The sequence below is a fragment of the Gopherus evgoodei genome, chromosome 4 (assembly GCF_007399415.2).
Source record: "Gopherus evgoodei ecotype Sinaloan lineage chromosome 4, rGopEvg1_v1.p, whole genome shotgun sequence".
NCBI classification, from domain to species: domain Eukaryota; kingdom Metazoa; phylum Chordata; order Testudines; family Testudinidae; genus Gopherus; species Gopherus evgoodei.
In genome coordinates this window covers 151,638,189-151,662,682 of record NC_044325.1, presented here as the reverse complement: position 1 = coordinate 151,662,682, position 24,494 = coordinate 151,638,189, and the positions used below count along the sequence as shown (strand labels likewise).

At 61.3% G+C, this 24,494-nt stretch overlaps 2 protein-coding genes across 4 annotated transcripts; both read left to right on the top strand.

The window, feature by feature from the left end:
• Positions 1-3,899: 3,899 nt before the first annotated feature.
• Positions 3,900-9,734, top strand: LOC115651472 (calcium-binding protein 2-like). 2 transcript variants are annotated; one of them, XM_030562561.1, is made up of 7 exons: positions 3,900-3,941; positions 5,317-5,487; positions 7,706-7,736; positions 8,144-8,278; positions 8,647-8,756; positions 9,314-9,461; positions 9,709-9,734. In XM_030562561.1, exons 1-7 carry the CDS (start codon positions 3,900-3,902, stop codon positions 9,732-9,734), a joined length of 663 nt encoding a protein of 220 aa, XP_030418421.1. The 2 variants fall into 2 exon arrangements, with proteins under 2 accessions (XP_030418421.1, XP_030418422.1); XM_030562562.1 differs by lacking the exon at positions 5,317-5,487.
• Positions 9,735-13,293: 3,559 nt separating this feature from the next.
• On the top strand, positions 13,294-21,495 carry CDK2AP2 (cyclin dependent kinase 2 associated protein 2). Of its 2 annotated transcripts, none has more exons than XM_030562569.1 (4): positions 13,294-13,653; positions 19,826-19,926; positions 20,012-20,144; positions 21,118-21,495. In XM_030562569.1, exons 1-4 carry the CDS (start codon positions 13,560-13,562, stop codon positions 21,183-21,185), a joined length of 396 nt encoding a protein of 131 aa, XP_030418429.1. In that variant the 5' UTR covers positions 13,294-13,559; the 3' UTR covers positions 21,186-21,495. The 2 variants fall into 2 exon arrangements, with proteins under 2 accessions (XP_030418429.1, XP_030418430.1); XM_030562570.1 differs by having other exon boundaries at positions 13,303-13,402.
• The last annotated feature ends 2,999 nt before the right edge of the window (positions 21,496-24,494 follow it).

Below are 24,494 nucleotides of genomic sequence, written 5' to 3'. Positions count from 1 at the left end.
GGGGCACTGGAATGTGGGCAGGGAGTTGCTGTGGGGGGAGCAGGGTGTGGGCAGGGAGTGGCTGTGGGGGGTTGTAGGCAGGGAGTTGCTGCGGGGGCACTGGAATGTGGGCAGGGAGTGGCTGTGGCGGGAGCAGGTGTGGGCAGGGAGTTGCTGTGGGGGGAGCAGGGTGTGGGCAGGGAGTGGCTGTGGGGGGTTGTAGGCAGGGAGTGGCTGCGGGGGCACTGGAATGTGGGCAGGGAGTTGCTGTGGGGGGAGCAGGGTGTGGGCAGGGAGTGGCTGTGGGGGGTTGTAGGCAGGGAGTGGCTGCGGGGGCACTGGAATGTGGGCAGGGAGTGGCTGTGGCGGGAGCAGGTGTGGGCAGGGAGTTGCTGTGGGGGGAGCAGGGTGTGGGCAGGGAGTGGCTGTGGGGGGAGCAGGTGTGGGCAGGGAGTGGCTGTGGGGGGAGCAGGGTGTGGGCAGGGAGTGGCTGTGGGGGGTTGTAGGCAGGGAGCGGCTGTGGGGGCAGTGGAATGTGGGCAGGGAGCGGCTGTGAAGGGAGCGGGGTGTGGGCAGGGAGCGGCTGGGGGGCTGGCGGGGGGAGCTGGGCCGGTGCCCACTGTCTCCGATTTCACAGTGCTGGGCAGGTGGCATCCAGTTACGGATGCACAAGGAAGCTGGCTGAGACTGCACGAGTATCACAACCTCATCCAAAGCTGGGGTCCCTGCCTTCCTGCAGCCAGCAGCCTCACAGCCACTACCACAAGAAAGGCTCCACCTCAACCATCTCTCAATAGACAGCCCTCCCACCTCCCCAGCCCACACAGCCAGCCTCCCACCCTACCCTCTTTGCTGCTCTTCCCCCAGCCAGCACTCCTGCCCCACTCCCCACAACAGCCCCTGCTAGGAGAGGCTGGAGTAGCTGGGAGCTCTCCCTGCAGCCAGCATCCCTGCTCCTGTCCTTACAGCGCCCCCTGCTGGAAGAGGCCAGGTGCTGTAGCCAGGATGCCCCACTCTCACCATCTCCTTGGCAGCCCCAGGCACTCTCCAGTTTCGGGCGCACGGGTAGTTTTACCTGGCAGAGAAGGGGCCGGGTCACGTGTCTGACCCCTCAGATCCGATTTCTCCCTCCACCCCCCTGCAATCTCACTCCCGGCAATGAGGGAACCTGATTCGGAGCGGCAAGAAGGGGACCAGGGCAAGGGGGTGGGGGCTGATAGAGCTGCCAGCTGGAGCATGCCCTTCTGGGAGTCTGCATTGGAGTCACAGAGAGAAGGGAGCCAGGAGCTGCCCAGCACAGCCAGAAGGAGGGTGCCAGGGTGGGAGAGTGTGTGTTGGATGGAAGGAGCAAAGGAGTGTGGCAGGGGGAGACAGGAGGAAGCCTAGGAGGGAGGGTGGGAAGGCCTGTGTTAGGAGGAGGGAGCCCAGTGGTGGGAGAAGGAAGGAGGAAGAGGAGGGAAGGAGGAAGCGTGGCAGTGGTGAGAGGAAGAAGAGGGAAGAAGGGAGCGTGGCAGTGGTGGGAGGAAGAAAAGGGAAGGAGGGAGCGTGGCAGTGGTGGGAGGAGAAGGAAGAGGAGGGAGCGTGGCAGTGGAAGGGGGAGCAGAAAGGGGAGAAAAGGAGAGAGCACAGTGGGAAGAGGAGGAAGAGACGGGAGGAAGAAAGCAGGAGTAGGGAGCTCAGCGTCCCTGGCATGTTCCTTTTCCTCCGTGAGTCGCAGCGCCTGAGCGGCAAGATGCCTGAGCCCCAGATCCCCCACCCAGTCCCCCGGAGCAGCTCCCGCCAGCGTCCAGCCAGCAGGCCGGGCTTGCACAGGAGGGGTAGCCACAGCCGGCAGAGTGACGAGCCGCCTGTTCCCGCAGGGCACACAGGGAGGGGGGCCATGCCCGCCTGGGACCCGCACAGAGCCTGCAGCCCGAAGGAGGAGGAGGCATCGGGCAAGGCCAGCTTGGCCCCTGCGGAGGGGCCTCAGGGTGCCGAGGACCTGGTGCCCATGCTCAGCTCCATCTTTGGGCAGGTGACTGGGCAGGGAGGGGGTGGGGCAAGATTGGGGAGCAGGGTGGCAGTGGGGATGGGGTGGGAGTGGGGGGCAGTGGGAAAGATGGGGTGGCGAGGACGGAGCTGGGGCAATGGGTGAGGGATGGCGGGCTCAGGGTGAGAGACACCAGGGGAGGGGCTGCCTGGGACAGGGGTGGTGGTCCCTGACGTGATATCCCAGAAATGCCCCCAGCCAGTTGCCCAGGCCAGGCCCCGCCCTGGTGGAGTTACCCTGAGCCAGCCAGGTAGGGTCAGGCTCCCCCGTGGGGCTTCCTGCAGGCAGCATGGTCAGGCTACGGCGCTGCAGGGGAAAGGTCTGAGAGCCTGCTGGAGAGGCAGGCTGGACTGGGCAGTTGGGTAGGCCAAGGCTGGGCGATGCTCCCTGGCCCTGCCGGTGGGGAGAGCCGGGCCGGGCTGGGCGATGCTCCCTGGCCCTGACGGTGGGGAGAGCCGGGACGGGCGGGGTTGGGCTCTCAGAGTTGGGGATTGTCTCTCCGCCAATCCCTATGGTGCCATCTTGGGGGGCTCTGGGCCCCAGCACCGCCTTGCAATGCCCCAGGCTTAGCCCTGACTTCCCGTCAGTGCAGCAGCTGCACAGGAGCCGGGCCACGCCACAGGCTGGAGCAGCAGCAGGCTGGCAGCTGGGCAGTATGGTGAGACCCACCAGGACTGTCATGGATCAGTGGGCTCTGGGCTGTGACACAGCTCCACAGGGGCAGGCCCACGGCCTCCACTGGGCCTGTGCAGGTACCAGCCACCCCGTCTCTCTCCGTGGCTCCCTGCAGCGAATGCAGCCAAGCCAGATGCCTGCCAGAGGCTTGCTTGGACCAGGTCCCTGCAGGCGCGATGCCTCCAGTGAGCATTTGCAGAGACACTGCAGCCTCAGATAGAAGCTGTTGCTAAACGCAAGGCAGGGACAGCCCCGCCGCAGCCCGAGGGGAGCAGTTTCCCCTGGGCAGAGCCCCTGCTACAGGAGCGGGAGAGTGACCCCTGCCCTGCCTTTGACGTTTGCCCTAGAGCAGCCTGCAAAGCAGGCAGCGGGAAGCGCTGGGACTTCAGCAGCAGGGAAGGAGAAGCAGCCCCATGTATAGGGGTGCTCAGCCCGCAGCCCACCGCCCTGCTGCTCCCTCCCTCCCCATGTTGCAGGGACACATGGTGAGTGCCGCCAGGCGGAGCTGCTGCCTCTTCCCTGCTGGGCATCCCCAAGAGGCAGCTGGAAGCCTTGCCCACCCCTAGTGCCCTGTGGGGCAGAGTCTGCAGTGTCCCCGCTGGATGAGTCCCCTCAGAATATTTAGCTGTTGCTAAATGGAAGGCAGAAATTGGAAGAGGGGGCATGACTCCGTGTGCCCCCCCCATGTCGCCTCTGCTGTCTCTCCCTCCCCCTCCCCCGTGCAATCACAAGGGATGATGTACAGGGCTCAGGGCAGCACCACCCGCCGCTGGGAGATATTTGTAAATCCCTGGTGATTGTCATTGGAGATTAGGGCTGCATGCCAGCTGTGGGAGCAGTGCCCCTTTGGCAGGTGCCCAAGTGGCAGCAGGCCGGCCGGCCAGCTGGCCTTGGGGGAGCAAGGGGGCCGTGAGGCCCGCAGGTACAGGGTGGTGGGGAGCGGGGCCATGTGGGGACCAGCTGGGGCTGTCCCTGTGCCCAGAACGGCGTGACTGAGAGGGGAGTAATCCCGGGATTATGTGTGTGCGGGAGACAGCCCCCTCACGCCCTGCATATCCAGAGATATTCAATAAAAACCTCAAATCCCCAAGCAGCCACTGGCCCCTGTTACTATAAAAAACTCCACCCTGGCCAGAGCGCCAGGCACAGCGCCAGGGCCGGGGCCAGCGCCAGGCCCGCACAAGCATGCTCTCTGGCAAGGGGGGGCCCGCAAGCCATGGGCAACTGCACCAAGACCCCTGAGAGGAAGGTCTCCAAGGTAAGACCAGGGTGGAGTGGGGCGGGCAGGGGCACACGGGCACTGATCCCTTTCTCTATTCCCATGTCTGTGTCGGCACCCGAAGCCTGTGGCTCACCCCTGCCTGCCCTGCCGTTCACCCCCTCTCCCCCCACGCCCAGGTTTCTCATCCTTGTGGGCATCCACATGGCCCACCCTACTGATGCCAGAGACACCTCCACCCCAGGGCCAAGGGCACCAGATGGCAGCATCTACGAAGGGCTCCTGTCCTGCCCCACACCCTTGTGCCAGTCAGCTCCTCCTGTGTGTTGGGTCCTGACTGGATCTTTGCTGCAGGGAGTGAGGGAGGGAGGGGGTCCTGGGTCCCTGATGTCCATTGACCCCTCAGTGGGGCCTGTTGGTGCCAGCTGGGTGTGATGGGAATGGGGGCCTGGCCCTGGGGGATGTACAGCCTGGGGCTGCCCTGAGTGATTTGCTTAGGGGCAGTGAGCGATCCCAGTAGGAATGGGGCAGGGACAAGCCAGACTCCATGCCAACCTGTGGGCCTCTGCCACACACCTGCCCAAGGATGATGGTCTCCCCATGCCCTCTTAAAGCTGCTCCTGGGGTCCAGTCCCTAAAACACCCCACACTCCTGCTGCCAGGTCCCTGTTCCGTGCCCACTATGCCCCCCCATTTTACCATGGGCTCTTGCCCCACTTGTGCCCACGAGGCCCCACTTCACTCCCACCTCCAGGCCCTGCCTCATGCCTGCCTGCTGATAGGCCCCTAACATCCTGCCCACAAGCCCATCTCCCCAAGACCGCCTGTGCATGCCGCCTCCCCCCCCAGCACCACTCCTCACGGGACCCCATAAACACATACACACACACACAAAAGCTCTGCGGTCTCAGGAGCTGAGGATGGGATCGTGGGTCTCTGGGTTTGTGTTACCACCTGTATGATCGGGGGCTGCAGTGTCAGTGGGTTTGTGTCGTGCATGTGGGGGCAGGGGATGTGAGAGTGGCAGGGGGGGGCAGCAGGGACTGTGCTGTGGGTATGTGCTGTCAGTGCCGACCTATGGGGAGTAAGGGGATGTATGGGGTTGTCAGCGGGGCTCATGGATGTGGATACCATGCGGGTGTGTGGTTGCCAGGCGAATGAGTCAGTGCCATGCAGGTGTGTGGCTGCCAGACAGGTGTGTTGGTGCCATGTGGGTGTGCCAGTGCAGTGAGCGGGGCCTTGGCGGCTGAGACATATGGGAGCCTCGCTTGGACTCATTCATGTTCCTCTGTCCGTCTGTCTCTCCCCTGTGTGTGACTTGTCAATACAGCCCACCCCCGATCTGGGTCCCAAACGCCTGCCGGGCTGGGGAGGCGCGGGCCCCGCTCGCTGCTAACTGCCCACTCTGCCGTAGGACGGCAAGCAGCGCTCAGGCGCCCCGGGCTCCCCGGCCTCCGGCAGGCACGACCCCGACGACCCGGATGCCGGCGAGCAGACCCCGCCGCTGCAGAGCTACTCGGTGCTGCAAGGGCTGGTGGGGCCGGCCTGCATCTTCCTGCGTCAGAGCATCGCCATCACCCAGCTCGTATGTACCCGCACCCCGCCCACTGCCCCACGCTCACCTCCACATGGCCCCCTCCCTGTGCCCACCTCCCACACCCACCACCTGCACCCACCTCCACATGGCCACCTCCCCACAGCCACTGCCCGGCACCCACTTCTACAGACACGGCCCCGCACCCACCCTACCACAGCACCCTCCTCCCACACCTCCATCTTCCTGCGCCAGAGCATCACCATCACCCAGCTCGTATGTACCCGCACCCCGCCCACTGCCCCACGCTCACCTCCACATGGCCCCCTCCCTGTGCCCACCTCCCACACCCACCACCTGCACCCACCTCCACATGGCCACCTCCCCACAGCCACCGCCCGGCACCCACTTCTACAGACACGGCCCCGCGCCCACCCTACCACAGCACCCTGCTCCCACACCTCCATCTTCCTGCGCCAGAGCATCGCCATCACCCAGCTCATATGTACCTGCACCCCGCCCACTGCCCCACGCTCACCTCCACATGGCCCCCTCCCTGTGCCCACCTCCCACACCCACCACCTGCACCCACCTCCACATGGCCACCTCCCCACAGCCACCGCCCAGCACCCACTTCTACGCAGACACTGCCCCGTGCCCACCCTACCACAGCACCCTGCTCCCACACCTCCATCTTCTTGTGCCAGAGCATCACCATCACCCAGCTCATATGTACCCGCACCCCGCCCACTGCCCCACGCTCACCTCCACATGGCCCCCTCCCTGTGCCCACCTCCCACACCCACCACCTGCACCCACCTCCACATGGCCACCTCCCCACAGCCACCGCCCGGCACCCACTTCTACAGACACGGCCCCGCGCCCACCCTACCACAGCACCCTCCTCCCACACCTCCATCTTCCTGCGCCAGAGCATCGCCATCACCCAGCTCGTATGTACCCGCACCCCGCCCACAGCCCCACGCCCACCTCCACACGGCTCCCTCCCTGTGCCCACCTCCACATGGCCACCACCTGGTGCCCACTTCTACACGGACACTGCCCCATGCCCAATTCCTTCTGCCCACCGCTCCATGCCCACCTCCACATGGCCACCGCCTGGCACCCACTTCCACACAGTCACCCTGCCCCCACCTCCCACGCCCACCCCACCACAGCACCCTCCTCCCACACCTCCATCTTTCTGCGCCACAGCATCACCATCACCCAGCTTGTATGTACCCAGTGCCCCCTCCCACACCACCACCCTGCGCCCCCTTCCACATCCCCTCACCCACTTCTACGTGGATACTGCCCTGCACCCACCTCCCTGTGCCCACCTCCACATGGCCTCCTCCCCACACCCACCACTTGCACCAACCTCCACACACCCTCCTCCCCACGCCCACTGCCCCGCGCCCACCTCCCCACAGTCACCGCCTTGTGCCCATCTCCCATGGCTTAACTCTGACCCTGGGCCTGCAGGTCCCAGCCACTCTGTCGCTCTCCATAGCACCTGCAGGGAATGCAACCAAGCAGTGCCCTGCAGGGTGCAGCAACCCCCAGAAGCCTTGGCAGAATTAAGTATTCACCACCTGGCTGAGAGGCCTTAGGTTGGCACAGAGAACCAAAGGTAAAGCCAGGGTTCAGCCTGGCCAATTCCAGGGCGTCCTTGAGCCATGCTGTTGGAGAAGCCAGCCTGCCCCTTCTCCCTGCCACAGGGAATCCCCTAGTCTCTACAGGGTCTGCCGTTCCTCCAGACAGTCCCAGTGACTCTGTCGCAAATCCCTGGCCTGAGGTTCCCAAGGCCAGGGAGCGAACAAGTGATGCCAAGGGGCAGGGACAGAGTCCTACGGATAGTTTATCCCACGTTCCTCACAGCTTGTACCTGCCCCAGCCTCCCCCCTGCACCGTGCCCTGCTCCCATGCCTCCTCCCTGTCGCCCAACTCAAAGGTATATGCCCACCCTCGCCGGTTCCTCCCCCATGCCTTCCTATGCCCCCCTCCACCAGCCACTACAACCCATGCCCCAACTCTCCCTCCAGCACTTGCCATGCAGCGCCCCTTGCCAGCCCTGCCCACAGAGCTGCAAGCGCCTGCGTCATGCAGCCACAGAGAGGCCACCCAGAGCACCTGTGACATGGACCCAGGGTCTAGCAGATGCTGAGCTCAGGGGAGCCCTTGGGCAGGCTGGGCCAGGACCTGGCTGGGGGAAGGATCCGCAGCAGCCGCTACCCTCTGACCGCTCCCAATTCTCCTTCCTCCCCAGGACCGAGAGCTGCGGCCGGAGGAGATTGAAGGTAAAGAGGGAGCGGGACCGTGGGACAGGGCCAGCCTGCCTTGCTAGGGATCCACCCCCAGCCACCTGTGAGTGCTGCACCCAACCAACATGCCCAGGGACAAGGGGCTGTGCCCGTCTAGGCGGTGCTGGCTCCGATCCAGCCCTGGGCCAGGCAACTGGCTTGCTCAGGGGGGATGGGGACTGGGGCACGGGGCCTTTCCCCTCTAGGGGTCTCCTTCAACTATCCTGCAACCATGGAGCAGTGTGGGATATGTATCGAGTTTGGTGGGTCTCAACCCATGTGGACCCATGTCCCTGTCAATGGTTGGTGCATGGGTGTGCCCTCACTGAGGGGCAGGCTGTGGTGTCGGGGTGCCCTGTGGTGCCCAGCACCCCACGCACTGTCATGGTGTCTCCCCTGCCCAGAGCTGAAGGAAGCCTTCCGGGAATTCGACAAGGACCGTGATGGGTACATCAGCTACAAGGACCTGGGCGAGTGCATGCGCACCATGGGCTACATGCCCACCGAGATGGAGCTCATCGAGCTGTCGCAGCAAATCAGTAGGTGCCCATGCCCACCCACAGGGGAAGGCACAGCGCCCACACCAGGGAGCTCCCTGCTGGGCACGGCCCAGACACTGCAGAGCTGCAGACCCCTCACCCCTGGCACAAACCCCGTCAGGCCCCCTTCCTGTAGGTCACAGACCTCGTGAGGTCGCACCCTCACACACACCACATCAGTTGCCCCAGGACAGAGACCCCACAGGCCTCCCCTCCCATGGGGTACAGATTCCATCAGGCACTTCTCCTGCAGGACGTGGTCCATCGTCACCCCCACCTCCTGTGGGGTAGAGTCCCCCGCCAGGACCCCACACTAGGCCCAGTTCCCATCCCTCCCCATCCCGTGTAACAGCGTCCCTGTCTCACAGCTGGGGGGAAGGTGGATTTCGATGACTTTGTGGAGCTGATGGGCCCCAAGATGCTGGCAGAGACGGCCGACATGATTGGGGTGAAGGAGCTACGGGACGCCTTCCGGGAGGTGAGAGCCCGGCATGGGCCAACGCACCCCATGCACTCTGTGTGGCAAAGCCCAGTGGTGTACCCCAATGGCACCGCCCTATTGATGCCACAGCCTATTGGGCAGAGCAGGGGACAGACACAAGGCAGCTGAACTGGCTTCCAGCAAAGGGAGGGAGTTGGGCAATTGGGCCAGGCATGAGGAGGGGAGCCGGGGCAAGGGGTGGGTGGCTGAGGTAATGGGGTTAGGCGGTTGGGGCAGGGGGCAGGTCTGGGGGTGTGACAGGGAGTAGGGGGGCAGTGGGCCCAGGAAGGCGGTGTGGGGGATGGCTCATGTGAGAGAGCAGGACAGGCCTATGGATGTGGGGGAGGTATTAGAGGTGGGTGGGCAGGGCAGTGCCAGGGACAAGCAGGGCCAGATGTGGCCAGGGCTGTCCTGAGTGTGCAACAGGTGGGTGGGTTGGGCCTGGGGGTTAGGTGCGGGCCAGGCCCAGGTGTGGGCAGAGGTGCCCTCGGGCAGTCTAGGGACAAGGGGACTGCGCACCCAGCCCAGCTATCTGGCTAACGCTCTCCCCACAGTTCGATACCAATGGGGACGGGCGGATCAGCACAGCTGAGCTGCGCGAGGCCATGCGCAAGCTGTTGGGCCACCAACTCAACTACTGCGAGGTGGACGAAATCCTCAAGGACGTGGATCTCAACGGAGACGGCCTGGTGGATTTTGAAGGTACTGTGTGGGCAAGGCAGTGGGATCTAATGGTTAGAGCTAGGGGGCTGGGAACCAGGACTCCTGGGTTCCATCCCTAGCTCTGGGAAAGGAATGAGGTCTGGTGGGTTAGAGCAGTGGAGGCTGGGAGCCAGGACTCCTGGGTTCCATCCCCAGCTCTGGGAAGGGAAGGGGGCCTAATGGGTTGGGGGACTTCTGGGTTCTTTGCCTTCACTGCCCTAACGGTGTCCTTGGGTTACTTTGGCAGAGTTTGTGCGAATGATGTCACGCTGAGGCAACAAGTGCCAGTGCAGGGTGCGGGACAAGAGCCCTGCTGTGCCTTATGGAGAGGAGGGGGCTGCAGAGAGGTGGCTCCGGTGGCAGCTTGGAGGGTCTGGACACCAGAGCGGCACAACGCGCAAGCACTGAGCAAGGAACTCACCTCTCCTGTGCCGGCCCCGACACAGCGCCCCCCGACCCTCCACGACGGCCCCACTGCTGAGTTCTGCCTGCATCCTAGCCTGCTCATCCTGCATCCCAACTCCACACTGGCCCCTGGTCCACTCTGCTCACACCCCCAGATGGCTCTGCCTGCACCTCAGCCCACGCCATCCCTTGCTGCTGAGATTGGCCTGCACCTCCAAGCCCTGGAGTAGGCCACTGCCTGGAACACAGACTCAGCCAGATATATGCCCTGTAGCAAAGTGCTGCCCCTCTCACCTGATCCCTGCTCCTGATCCCACCCTTTACGCTGTCCCACCATCCTGACCTTGCCCGATGCTGCCCCTCCCACACCAAGCTATCCCCTCAAACTCTGCAACCCAGCCCAACTCCTAACACTGTTCCCAACACCCCAAACCTACCCCCGACCTAGGACTGTCCCCGGCATGTCACCCCAGCAATCTGCATGCACCCCAATGCTGCCCCAACTTTGCCCCATACAGTGCCCCCCACACTCCAGCCTTGACCTGGCACTCCAACACAGACCCCTGCACTCCAATCCTAACGCTGCCCTCTGCATCGTGACCTTGCCCCGCCCCTAATGCTGACCCCTGCACCCAACACCCACCCTTGCACCTTGACCCTTACCAGTAATGTGGACCCCCGCATGCTGACCATGCCTCCTGCCCCTAATGCTGCCCCTTGCACTCCAACCCCAATGCTGCCTTCCACACCCTGGCTCCACTCTCCAACCCAAATGCTGCCCACTGCACCTGTCCAATTCTCCAGACAGGTTCCAAGTAGTTTTAGAGTGTGTGTCTCCCTGAGCCCACCCAGCGGGTGCCCCTTGCTTGTCCACCCCTCCCCCCAGGTGTTCTGCTTGTGAGCCCAATAGATGATCTAATAAAGTGTTGTTCTTCTTCACACCTGAGTAGGGAGAGTGCAGAGGAGGCACGCGGTGGGGGAGGGAGGAGGGCAGCCCTTCCCAAGCTCTCCCCATCACCAGCCCCCTAGGTGCTGCTGCCAACTCTGGTGCAAGTGGGGTCTGGGCTATGTGTGTTGGGGGGGAGCAGTTAAGGTCAGACATGGGGTGAGATCTAGGTCTTGGGAGGGTTAGAGATTGCGGGGGCAGGATCAGTTCTAGACCCCAGCTTTTAAACAGTCCACTGGAGGAGTCCCTCAGTGTGCCAGCCCCGCAAGGGTCCCACTCTTCCTCCAAAGCTGGCCCTGTGGCCTCACTGCCTCCAAGACGGAGCCCCTGGGCTCCAGCCCTCCTGCTCCACCCCGCGAGCTCTGCCCGGCACGTCCCACTGAGCCAGACCCCTGGAGAGACCTGGCCACTCTTCGGGGCTCTGACACCCCAGCCGGCATTTTCAAAACGGTCGGGTTTATTAGTTGCCTTTTACACAGCCCAGGGAGGCCGTAGGTCAGCGGAGAGAACTGAGGGTTCAAGAATCAAGAATTGTGGCCTGGTTGAGCCACAATTTACCAGCCAAGCCTGACCTTGCCCATAAAGCCATCCTCCACCTCCTGAACCTGCCCCCCACCTAACCCAAACTCCATGTTCAGGTTCTGGATCTCTCTGATTTCCTTCCATCATCAGTTCCCAGGTGAGAGCCCTCAGCTTCTTCCAGAGCCCATATGTGTTCCCTGCTGGACCCATCCGTCCTTCGTTCTCCAGGCAGGGCCACGCTGAAGTCACAGCCCTCTTGGCCAGAGCATCCTGCTCTTGAGTGTCAATGTGCAACTGATGGAGCTTGCGCTTTCTCTCTGGCCCCATTGCGTTAATGCCTCTTTGTTCCACCCAGACAGGACGGTGACACCCACCCCTATGTCTCTGAGTCTGCCCTGAGAGTAAACTTGATCTGTCCCTCCCGACACTGGATAGGCATGCCACATATAGGGGAAATGAGGCACACACAGGATTTCCAAAACTATTACAAATATTCCCACTTTGTCACAGGACAGGGTTCTGTCTGGAAGTGCTGGTTAGGGGTCTATGGGGGCTATAGGCTGCAGCCATTCCTCCAGGGTGCTGGGAGAGAGCTGTATGTCCCAGCTGCCCCCTTTTTGGGCTTGCTCTGGTGGGTTCCCAGCAACCACTGGGTTCGGCTGTGTTGCAGCTATGGATAGTCTGTGCTAATGTTCGACACTCGGATCACTGGGACATCAGATTTCAAGGCCAGGCTAGTGCTTGAAGGGCCCTCTGGGGCCTGGGGGCTTCACTCAGACAGCAGTTGCTGCATGGTGGTGCCCTTGGCTTCATAACATTCACCTTCTAGTTCAGGGGTTCTCACTTTTGTACTGGTGACCCCTTTCACACAGCAAGCCTTTGAGTGCGACCCCCCCCCCAGTACATTCAAAACACTTTTTTATATATTGAACACCATTATAAATGCTGGAGGCAAAGCGGGGTTTGGGGAGGAGGCTGCCAGCTTGTGACCCCCTGAGGGATCCCGACCCCCAGTTTGAGAACCCCTGTTCTAGCTGTTCTCGTGTACCTTGGGTGTGACTTATGCCGCAATGCTGCCTGTCTCCAGAGAGCCTGACCCATCGCCTGCTCAGCCCAGGGATGCTGCCTGAGTCTGCCGAGAGCCTGAGCCCATTGCTGTGCCTGGGGAAACCACCTCAGGCATCACCATCGTAGGGGTCAGCGGGTAGTTCTGCCAAACCCGATGAGGAGAATTGCTGGCAGGGCTGTTTCCTGCCAGTGGAGATGGCAGAGCCAGTTACTGGGGGAGGGGCAGCTAGTTCCAGGGCGGGGAGGAGGAATTCAGCCCTGCGCTCAGCAAACCCCCCAACAGGGAGGCAAAGAGGAGATGCCCTGAGCGCCCCCGTGCAGCCAGGCAACGCTCCGCTCCCTGCTCACCAGCGGCGGCCCGGGGCTGCGCGGAGCCAGGGGATGGCGCCCCCCCGGGCGAGGCTGGTCCCAGCCTGAGCAGACTCGGATCGGGCGGGTGCCCAGCGGCTCGCGCGGCCAGACCCAGCCCCACAGCGGCGCGGGGGGTTCGGCTCCAGCCCGGCGGGCGGGTCCCGTCCCCCGCGAGCCCCGTCTCGGAGCCCGCCCCGCCCGCGGCCCAGGCTGGAACCGCCCCAGCCACGTGCGGCAGCGGGGGCACATCGCTGGCAGGGCCGGGGCCGGGCTGGCCGAGGGCGCCTAGGCCGCAGCCGGGCGTCTCGCTGCTCTCCATGGAGACGGGAGGGAGCGCGCGGGCGCCATTACGTACGAGGCATACGTCACAGAGGGGGGCGGAAGACGCAGGCGCGGGCGGGAAAAGCGTCATCGCGAGCGGGCGCCGCGGGGTCAGAGCGGAGCGAGCCGGGCGGCAGCGGCGCGCGCCGGGCCTGGCGGGCCCAGGCCTGTGGGGACGGGGCGCGAGCAGGAGGGGTGAGCGCCGGAACGCGCGCGCGCTTGAGGGGCCGGGAAGGGGCCGCGCGCGCCCACCCAGCGTGAGGACAGAGCCGAGAGCGGCGTCGGGACCCCGCGGGACTTTGAGGCTGCGGCCAATCAAGTGCGAGGGGTGAGCGGGGCCGGCCAATCGGCGCGAGGAACCTCGCCAGCCGGCCAATCAGCGGCAGCGTGCGGGATCCTCCCACTAGCCCAGGAGTCGAGGCGCCCGGCGCCGCAGCCAATCAGCGCCCAGGAGTCGCGCGCCGCGTCAGGGAGGGGACTCGGGGATGTCCTACAAGCCCATCGCGCCCGCCCCCGCCAGCTCCGGAGCAGCCGCCACCAGCAGCAGCGCCAGCCCCGCCCCCGGGGCCCCGCCCGCCGGTGAGCAAGAGAGGGCCCCCCCCGGAACAGCGACCCCCCCCGCCACGAGCGACTCCCCCCCCTGGAACAGCCCCCCCCCCCAGAAGAGCGACTCCCCTCCCGGAACAGCCCCTCCTCCGGGAGTGACCCCCCCCGCCCCGAGCGACTCCCCCCGGAACAGCCCCCCTCAGAAGAGCGACTCCCCTCCCGGAACAGCCCCTCCTCCGGGACTGCTTCCCCCCGCCCCGAGCGACTCCAGCTCGGAAGAGCCCCCCCCAGAAGAGCGACTGCTCCCCCCCCGCCCCGAGCGGCTCCCCCCCTGGAACAGCGACACTCCCCCCCCCTCGCCCCGAGCGCCTCCCCCTCGGAACAGTCCCTCCCCCGGGAGTGACCCCCCCCGCCCCGAGCGACTCCCACCGGAACAGCCCCTCCTCCGGGAGTGCCCCCCCCGCCCCGAGCGATTCTCGCTCGGAAGAGCCCCCCCGGAACAGAGACACCCCCCCCGCCCCGAGCGCCTCCCCCTCGGAACAGTCCCTCCCCCGGGAGTGACCCCCTCGCCCCGAGCGACTCACGCTCGGAAGAGCCCCCCCCGGAACAGCGACACCCCCCCCCCCGCCCCGAGCGACTCCCCCTCGGAACAGTCCCTCCCCCGGTAGCGACAACCCCCACCCCGAGCGACTCCCCCCGGAACAGCCTCTCCCCGGGAGTGACCCCCCCGAGCGACTCCCCCCCTCTGGAACAGCCCCTCCTCCGGGAGTGACTCCAGCTCGGAACAGCCCCCCCCGGAACAGCGACACCCCCACCCGCCCCAAACGCCTCCCCCTCGGAACAGTCCCTCCCCCGGTAGCGACACCCCCCCGCCCCGAGCGACTCCCCCTCGGAACACCCCCCCCCTAGAACAGCGACCCCCCCCACTTGTCCCCGGGTGTGGCCCCCCCGCCCCGAGCGGCTTCCCCTCGGAACAGCGACCCCCATCCCGGAACAGTGCCTCCCCCGGGAGTGACCCTCCTGAGCGACCTCCCACAGAACAGCCCCTCCACCCCGAGCGCCTCCCCCTGGGAGCGATCTCCCCCCACCCCAAGCGTCTCCCTCCACAACAGCGCCTCTCCTGGGAGCGATCCCCCCTGCCCGAGCGCCTCCCCCAGCACCGACCCCTACCCCCAGTGCCCACCCGCCGGTGACAGAGAGAGGAAGCGCCTCCCCCAGCAGCGATTCCCCCCTCTCCAGGTGACTCCCTCTGGAACAGTCCCTGCCCTGGAGCGACCCCAGCCTGCCTGAGTAAATCCCGTAAGAACAGACCCTCCCCTGGTAGCGACCCCCAGTTCCCTGGCTGCCAGTGAGCAAGATAGGGACACCCTTCTGTGAGTGACTCCCCCAGAACACCCCCTGCCCCAGAAGCGGACCCCCCACCCTCTGAACAACCCCTGCCCTGGGAGTGACCACCCCCTAGAACAGCCCCTACCCGAGAGCAACCCCCACCCTCCCTAACACCCCCCAGAACAGCTGCTCCCCCAGGAGCAGTTCCCCTCCTGGAGAGATCCCCACCCCCAAAGAGCTCCTGCCCTAGGAGTGACCCCCCCCCCAGTCTTTTCCCCTGGAACAGTTCTTCCCCTGGGAGTGGCTTCCCCTCCCCCTTGTGAGTCTTCCACAGAACAGCCCTTCCTGTGGGAGCAATCCCATCTTCTCCCCCCCCCCCCAAGTTACTTCTCCCCAGAACTGCCACTCCCCTGGGTGTGACCTCCCCAGAACAGCACCTCTTCTGAGGGTGGGGACCTTCCCTCCTCCCTCACAGGAACCAGTGATTTTCCCCACTCATAGTGAAAAACCAACACCCCACTGACCCAGAAGTCCACTCTCCTTGTGTCTGGCCTTGTTTCCCTTCACTAGTGAGAGACCAACCCCTGCAGGGAACAGCCCTCCCCTTGCTAAGGAACCTCCTTGGGTCCAGCCCCGAGTAACTTTATTGTAGATAGTCCCCCTTCCCCCAGGAGCCCAGCTCCCCAACTGACCCGCCCAAACAGCCCTACCAAGCCCCTGAACCAAACATCCAAGGGTCCAGGGTACCACCTGCTGGGGAGCCCCCGCAGCCAGGACCCCTTCACAGTAACTGGTTCATGTCAACATCCTGAATCCCCCCAGCCAGACAGTGCCACAGCTTTGTTGCCCGCAGGCCTTCCCTTCCCCTGCCCTGCACCATTGGCACAGGCTGCTTGTGGCTCACACTGTTTCTTCAGTATTACACTGGTTAGGGACTTTTTCCACTTCCCTTTGGGTATAGAATCATAGAATATCAGGGCTGGAAGGGACCTCAGGAGGTTATCTAGTCCAGCCCCCTGCTCAGAGCAGGATCAATCCCCAGACAGATTTTTACCCCAGTTCCCTAAATGGCCCCCTCAAGGATTGAACTCACAACCCTGGGTTTAGCAGGCCAATGCTCAAACCACTGAACTATACCTCCCCGTCACTGGTTGGGAACTTTTTCCGCTTCCCCTTGGGTAGCCACATGGGCACTGTGCGTGGTCTAATGTGGTCGCTGGCAGGTCTGTCTCTGCTGCCTTTGAGCTTTGACACTGTGTATTCTCCTCAGCTCCTAGGTAGCATTTCTCATTCTGAGGCCTCAGAGCACTTTATTAAGAAAGTAAAGTACAGGTGCCCCTATCTTACAGATGAGGAACTGGGGGTGGGGGGAGGGGGAGTTTGCTTCTCCAAGGTCTATGGCATAGCAAGGAGCGGAACTAAAGTCTTCTGACACCCACCCTGGACCAGCCTCTCATGTGAGCTATGCACCAGGCCAGGCATTAGCTTTTCAAACCGCAAGATGGCCTTCCTGGAGTGCCGCTCAGAGGAAGGGGCCATCCCTTGGCTGTGAAATGAGCTGGCCTGTCCCTACTCACTCTTCTTGGCTGTGTGGGTCGTTCAGCTGCTTGCTGTGTCTTCTTCCATTCAGTGACTTAGAGAGCCTGCTTGTCTGTAGCAGATGCGACACGCTTTTGTAGCCTCTGAGCTGGAAGAGCAGCTTGTTGTTTGAGAAGTAACCTCGGATTGTTTAGTCAGACTTGTTATCGTAATGCTGCCTACAGGTGACAGGATAGTGCTTGCAGCTGGGTCTTGGGCATTTCTCACTTCAGAGCAGTTAACTGTAATCTTGTACACTCCCTCCTAAGGAATTAGGAGGCTGAATGAAGAAAAGCTGCATTTGTAGCTGGTGATAGACTCCATTAGAAGTTTACCCATGAAAGCTTATGCCTAGATAAATCTGTTAGTCTTTAAGGTGCCACCGGACTCCTTGTTGCTTCCATTAGAAGTGTCAATTTTGTTCCTGGAATGGGAGCCTCATGCTGATAGGGCACTTCTGAGGGATCTAACCACGGTAGGGGAAAAAGGCAGAACCATGGTAGATAGGATTCCAGGGGCACAGATGCTAAGTAATGCACATTGGAGGAACTAATCTGAACTCACCGTCCACTTTACTGGGCTGTGTATTAACCATCACCACTCACGGCACTGCTGTGTACCACTGTGTATCATCGCCACAACAGCACTGCTGTGTTTGCCTGAGGAATGGGCTGTGGAACACTACTGAAATCCTCGGCATGCCCTTCCGTAAATCCGTGGGGTGCCCTCCCTTGGAGATGATGTGCAATACTAGTCAACCCATTACAGAAGGGACACTGCAGAATTGGAGGGGCTTCGGAGATGAGTGACAAGAAACTCTCAGCCCTGGAAGGAGGTTGCGATAGCTCAGCTTGGCAGAGAGGGGATTTGACAAAAGGACACAAAACATTGAATGGACTCCTAGAGATTGTGGAGCAGGACTGTGTATTTCCCTTGTCGTAATGCAAGGAACAAGGACATTCAATGACATTGGAATGTGGCACATCAGGCTTCCTGCTTTTAACTCCTGGTAAAGGGAAATACACAATTAGCTTGTGGAAATCACTGTCCTAGGACATCACTGAGGCCAAGACCTTAGCTGGATGCAGAAAAAGATCAAATATCTAACAGGAGATTCCTTTCATCCAGCCAGAACCAGTTCTTATTATTTAATATTTACTATTCTATCTACCATGGGCCAGGCTTTCCCATAACTACTGCTGCAGAGTATCTTGCACCTTCCTTTGAAGTAGATGCTGTATATTTTAAGCATGCAAAAATCAGGAAAAGTCACAGTTGTGGGGATGGAGGAGTATTGGCTTTTGCTGCTGTATGATGTGTAAAGAAAGCTGTACTGTGGTGGTGGTTTGATCTGCTTGTGTGACTCATGTTAGATATTCAGATCTCGTCTTCCATTTTTCTCCTGTAAGACTCTCTGACCCCTGGGACAGTCCAAAGGCTTGTGACCACACCAAAAAAGTGAATCCTCAGCTATGGGGCTTGGAAGGGAAGCTCAGAGTGTGTCTACACATGAAAGTCAACCTGGAAGAAGCTGGCATGTGAATCAAAAGTGGATTAACTCTCTTCCTGATTAACTGCATGTGTGAATGCTTTTATTCCAGAACAAGAGTGCCTTGTTCTGGAATAAAATTCTGGAATACCACCCTGTGTAGACAAGGCCTTAGTCAGCAGGTTTAAATATCGGGATTTTGTCTCATGCCAATGCCTGGCATACAGCTGGGAGAGAAGAGATTTTGTGAAGCCATAACAGTCAAACCATTGCATGAGGGACCCAGGGGTCTCTCACTTCTCTGATCCAACAAGGAGTTATCTAGGCCAGGATTGATACTGCAGCTGGCTTGAGGCAAATGGAGAGATGCTTGTAGCTGAGACTTGACGTGAGAGAGAAGTGGTGACGCAGACAATGGAGGATGTGGGGAAAGCTCTGATATTGACCCTTTTATTGACCAGGTGCCAGACAAGTGGAGGAAGCAGGGGAGGCAGGAGATAACTGGGCTGGGTGGGTTCCCTGGCCTGTGCTATACAGGAGGCCAGACATGAATGGTCTGAGTGAGACAGTAGGCCAGTGAGGGAGGCTGGAGTAGTGTTGAGAAGGCTAGAGAGCAGGGTGACTTATTAGGATCTGGAGGGAAGGTGAGTGAGCTGCATGTATGGAGGTACCCATGCTGCTTTGTGCCCAGAGGAAGGCAGCTGCAGCATGCTAGAGCAGGGGTTGGATGGTGGGCCGATCTGCAGACCCAAGGCAGGAGGAGGAGAGAATTAAGCCTCACGGACAATGTGCAGGTTATGAGCAGTGGAGCAAGTGCAGGCTGGGAGTAGGAGGAGGGGCAGTGGAGATGGGGTTGTGGGCCGGAGGCAGCTCTTGCCCAAAATAGGCTTTTGTTCCTTTGCAACACTTGGCTGCAGGAAGCTGAGCTAAACCCCTCAGCTCCTGTGGTCACAGCCAGCAGGGTGTGTGGGGAGAGGAGCCTGTGGTGCTGCTGGGAGTTAATGCTCCCAGCACCTGGCAGAACTCGGTCACTGGCACTCTGCCCATGGCACAGCTGCAAGTAGGGTTGCACAGGGAGAGGGCAAGAGCCCTGGTCTCCTCCCAGCCCTGTGCCCAACCTCTCAGCCCCAGGAAGGTGGCAAGGGCTGAGAATGAAACTGAGCCCTCCATGGAGTGGGAACACTATAGGCAAGGGCCATAGTGTCAAAGGCTGCATTGAGCCCAAAGGAAGAGGGAAGGCTGCGTGGAGGTGGTGCTCCTCAGGCCATGGACCTGTCCTGGTCCCTGGATGTTGTCAGAGGCAAGGCAATCCCTGCAGAAGCCCTGGTACCACAGCGATCGTGACAGTGTAGGAGCCCAGCTAGACAAGCTTGGAGGGGTTAGCAGGGCGTGTGCTGTAGATCTAGCAGTGAGGCACAGCCTGGGTGCTATTACATAGACAGGGGGTCGGTAGATTGGGGGGACTACAGGGGACATTGGGGCAAAGGGAGGAAGCAGCAGATTCTTCTCTCCTGGTTTGTGGTGACAGCAAATGGCACAGGCCAGATATTACTGAACGGCACCAGGGCTAGAGCCCTGCCCCAACTGAAGCCCAGCAGATCCAATCCACTCCCCCACCCACCCCACACAGCAGGGGGAAGGAACACTATGTGCCATGAGCAGGATATTGTGGCCTCTCTAGCATCGCTGCAGCCCACAGCAAGGTTGGGAGGGGCCTGTGTGCTGCATGGTGCTGGCCACAGGACACTGGGTTGGGTACAGGGATGCTATTTCCTGGGTGACCTCCCCTTTCCTTTCCCACTCTTTCAGCCACGAGTGTCCCGTCGCCATCCGGATCTGTCCCTGGAGCCTCTGCCCCCTTCCGGCCCCTCTTCAACGACTTTGGCCCTCCGTCCATGGGCTACGTGCAGGTGAGCCGCTGCCCCCACCTCTGCTGCCTGGCTCAGCATGGCCTGGGGAGGGCTGGCTCCCTCAAGCTCTCTCTGCCCCTTGCAGGCCATGAAGCCACCAGGTTCCCAGGGCTCCCAGAGCACGTACACTGACCTACTCTCAGTCATTGAGGAGATGGGCAAAGAGATTCGACCCACCTATGCAGGTAGCAAGAGTGCCATGGAGCGGCTGAAACGAGGTATGAGGCACTAGGGGGTTGGTCTGGGTGTGACTGACTCAGTGACCCAGCCTGAATGTGCACAGAGGCTGAGGCATCTGCTGAAAGCCTGAGCTACCTCTGGGGGTGACTGATGTGGCCTGAGTCTTCAGAGAGCCTGAGCCCATTGCTGGGGAAGAGGGGAGGAGCTGCCCCAGGTGTGATCAGTGCAGTGATGCTGACTGAGGCTGCTGAGAGCCTGAGCCCATTGCTGGGTCGTGCAGGGTGAGGAAGCTGCCTCGGGCAGACTCGCACAGCAAAGCTGCCTGAGTCAGAGCCTATTGTTGGTGCTGGGGGTGGGGAACTGCCCTGGGTGTGGCCGACGCTGCCTGAATCTGCAGCGAGCCTGAGCCCATCACGGGGAGGGGGGCATGGGCTGCCCCAAGCATCTCAGTGGCACTTCTTTGGCAAACCCCATGAGGACAGTTGCGCTGTCAGCGTTGTTTTCTGCCTGTGAGAGTGTATCCATCGCTGTTGGATGCAATGTCAGATACTGGGGTGAGGGGCTGTGGGGCAGCTAGTTCCCCGGTGGGAAGGAGGAGTTCACCCCTCTGCCCAGTGTAGGTCCCCTCCATCCCTGCGCAACAAGGAAGCAAAGAGGAGAGACATCCCCCACAGGTTAAAGCTGTGAATGCCCCCATGCAGCCACTTAAAGCTGTAGCTCCCCACCAGTGCCTGCAGTGCTGATGGCTCAGTGCCATGAGTGGAGATAAAGCCTGAGGAGTCGAGATCCACTCTGTCCTTCCTGTGCTGGGGACGCGGGGGTCGGAGGGCTGGCTGGCGCCTCTCCCACAAGGCTGATGCTACCCTTTCAGCCCTGCCTGTGGGCATTCTGCTCCTGGCTGGGAGCTGGTGCCTGCGGTGGCCTAGGTGTGGCACTGGCACTGTGCCCTGCTGGGTTGGGTTCAGAGGCCATTCGGCAGGTCTGAGGCTCCCTTGGGTTTTCCCCTTGCAGGCATTATCCACGCCCGGGCGCTGGTGAGAGAGTGTCTGGCAGAGACAGAGCGCAATGCCCGTACGTAACAGCTGCTGCCCTGCCCCATGGACCTTCCCACCAATGAGCATCTGAGAACCTGGAGATCTGCCCTCCCACGGACCTTCCCACCCGAGACCCGGCTCTGCCATACCCCCACACAGACCTTTCAGCATTCGGCAGCTGAGGCTCTGGAGCGGGTCCTGCTGGAGTGCAGCTGTCGCTGGCAGTCAGCGCTGGGGAAGCTGGTGCTTGGGCCATGCTGCAGGGATCTCCAGGGAGAGGAGCCAGTGGCTTTTCTCGCATCTTTATAACGTGTTTGTTTTTATAACTCAATAAAAGAAAGCATTGGGATTCTGACCTGCCTCTGGCCCTTGTGGTTTGTGCTGCTCCCGGTGACGAGGAAGGAGCTGGCCCCTCCCATGGCACGTTCCTGGGGCCTCCCAGGGCCTTGGAAGCAGCAGCAGCTCATAGGAGGGAGGCTGCCTTGCACCGGGGGCAGGATGCTGTATGCCCTGGGCTATCTGAAGAAAGCCCACAGCACCTGGAGCCTGGAACTGCATCACACGGAGCTATGCCACCTGCTACACTCCCCAGCTGGTGTTTGGGAGTGTGTCTGAGGCTGATGGGAAAGCAGCATGGTGGTGCTGGGATTGCACCTGGGAGGGGCTGTGCTAGCCCTACTCTAGTCGCACCTGCACTGCTCGACCTCCTGCGTTCTGAGTGTATGTTCTGCCTGCACAGTGACATGTCACTGCCTCCCCACTGTCTTAGCCAAACATCCTGATGACTCAGCATGACCAGCCGGCTGGCAGTGTGAATGGGTCCAGCACTCAAGCCTGGTCTCAGCCTTGGAGGCCTGCTGGATTAGAATCCCAGATCAAGGGCATGTTCCAGTGGAGCAGAGGGGGGAATACCCAGCTGTTACTGGAGGGGGTTAGGGTGGGGTAGCTAAGGGTTAGGCTCACTCACTGGTTAACAGCCCATACTTGTAAGTGCTCTAAAATCCATGTTCTTACCTGGATTTGCTTGAATCTTGCTGTGCCCCATGGAAGCGTGGGATAGGGTATTGGTCCAAATTTGGGGTGGTTTGAGCAAGGCTGGGCGATGCTGGTGACCTGTGATGTCCAGGTTAGACCAGATAATCTGCCTGGTGGTTCCTTCCTCTAAGACTCTGACAAGGGCCTCCCAAAGTGGGTGCCGTTTTGATGCAAAAATGGGTAGATGAACTGTTTTGCACAGTGTCTGCTTCCATGTTCAGGCCAATGGTAGTTCGAGGTGCCGGCTACCATCATCTGTTCAAAGGGGTTTCTCAGCTATTGCCTCCCCTCATAAGAACAACCATACTGGGTCAGACCAAAGGTCCATCTAGCCCAGTATCCTGTCTTCCAATGCCAGGTGCCCCAGAGTGACATCCCCTGTCACCTGTTCCCACCTTCTGGCTAACAGGCTAGTGACACTGTTCCTGCCTGTCCTGGCTAATAGTCCTTGATGGACCTGTCCTCCATGAATTTATCTGGTTATTTTTTTAACCCTGTTATAGTGTTGGCCTTCACAATAGCCTCTGGCAAAGAGTTCCACAGGTTGACTGTGCATTGTGTGAAGAAATACTTCCTTTTGTTTGTTTTAAACCTGCTCCCTATTAATTTCATTTGGTGACCCTAGTTCTTGTGCTATGAGAAGGAGTAAATTATAATACTTTATTTACTCCTTACCCCAATAAGGAGCTGACTTTAATAATCAAAGTGCTTAAAATCCCTATACAGAGGGAGATTCTTGAAAACTGCTGCAACATAGCAGGGGCTGGGGTAGACTGTCTGAGGAAAATCTGAGGTCCTTCAGTCAAGAGGTCTTGAGATCCAGCCCTCCCCCAAATAGCTACTTGTGTCGTTTCCAGAGTCTTACAGATTATTCTTTGGTGCTAGGTGTGGGACAGTCTGGGGCTCTGTCCCCCAGCCTGCTGTGAGCTTGGCTATTCAGTGGCACCAAGGGCCAGCTCAGAAACTGCTGGGCTACATGAGCTTAGGTTGATTTACTTGTGGCTGGTTGGTGTCTCTGCCAGCGATTGCTCCTCAGCAGGGGTGGTAGAAGCAGGGGAGCCCTGGGCCCTTTAAATAGCCCCCAGAGCCCTGAGATAGTGGGGGGCTATGGGGGCTATTTAAGGGGCTGGGACTCCAGCTGCCTCTGCTGCCCCAGTCCTTTAAATAGCCAAGGGAGCCCCACCGCTTCCCCAGGGCTCCCATGGCTATTTAAAGGGCTGGGGTGGTAGAAGCAGGGGAGCCCCGGGCCCTTTAAATAGCCCCCAGGCTGCTGCTGCTGCTACCCTGGTGAGGGAGGGAGGAGGAGGGGGCACTTACTGTACAGGGTGGACTGTACCCACACCCCCTGCCTACAGTCAGCTCCTGCTACACTCCCTGCCCGCACCACCTGCCCTGCCCACAGCCAGCTCCCCACCCCCCCTTTTTTTTTTTACTTTAGTCATCCCTGCTAGGGCCCTGCACTTCCTAAAGCTGGCCCTGGCACTAGCAGAGCTATGGCGGGCGAGCCCAGGGTTGGGATGGCAGGGGCTGTGGGTCAGGACTGAAGGGTACTGAAGGGGGCAGAGCTGAGAGAGGGGGGCCAGTCCCTGGCTGCAGAGGGAAGGATGGCGGCTGACAGTTTAAGTGAGTCACACTCGTCCCTCTTCCCTCGCCCCCCAAAGCTGTTTGTTCCCTTTCTGGGCTTGATGTCATTTACCTCTGATGTCACAGCTGTTTCTATGGCAGCTAGCTGTGATGTCACAGGCAGAGAGGATGGCGTGCTAATTTCTTAAAGGGCCCCACGTGTCGGTTGCTTGGAGGGGGGTCCCCCCCCAGTTCTGGGGCCCTGGGCGCTGTCCCTGTGAGGGAGTCTCCCCCTCACAGGGAGAATCAGAATCCAGCCCAATCCGGCAACGAGGGAAGCAGCGACAGCTCCATCACCAGCATCTTAGCCCGGAACAGCCCCCCCCCCACGGCTCCCTCCTCTGCCCCGCTCCAGCCTTGCCCTCCGCTTCCGCCCCACGGTTCCCGCCCTACCACCCCCAGCTTCCTCCCCTCTCTTCCACCCCCTCCAGCCCTCCCCTCGGTTCCCGCCCTGACCGCCCCTGTCCCCCCGCATTTCCCCCCCGCCCCCCACAGCTTCCTTCCCCTGCACCCCCCCAGCCCTCCCCTCGGTCCCCGCCCCCCTCGGCTTCCGCCCTGAGCTGGCCTCTCCTGCCCCCCCCCGCGTTCCCTCCCCGCTCCCCCCCCCAGCTTCCTCCCCTCGGTTTTCCCCGCCGCGCTTTCCCCTCGGGCTCCCCCTGCACCGAGCCGGCCGCCGGAGGGTGGGGGGGCGCGGCG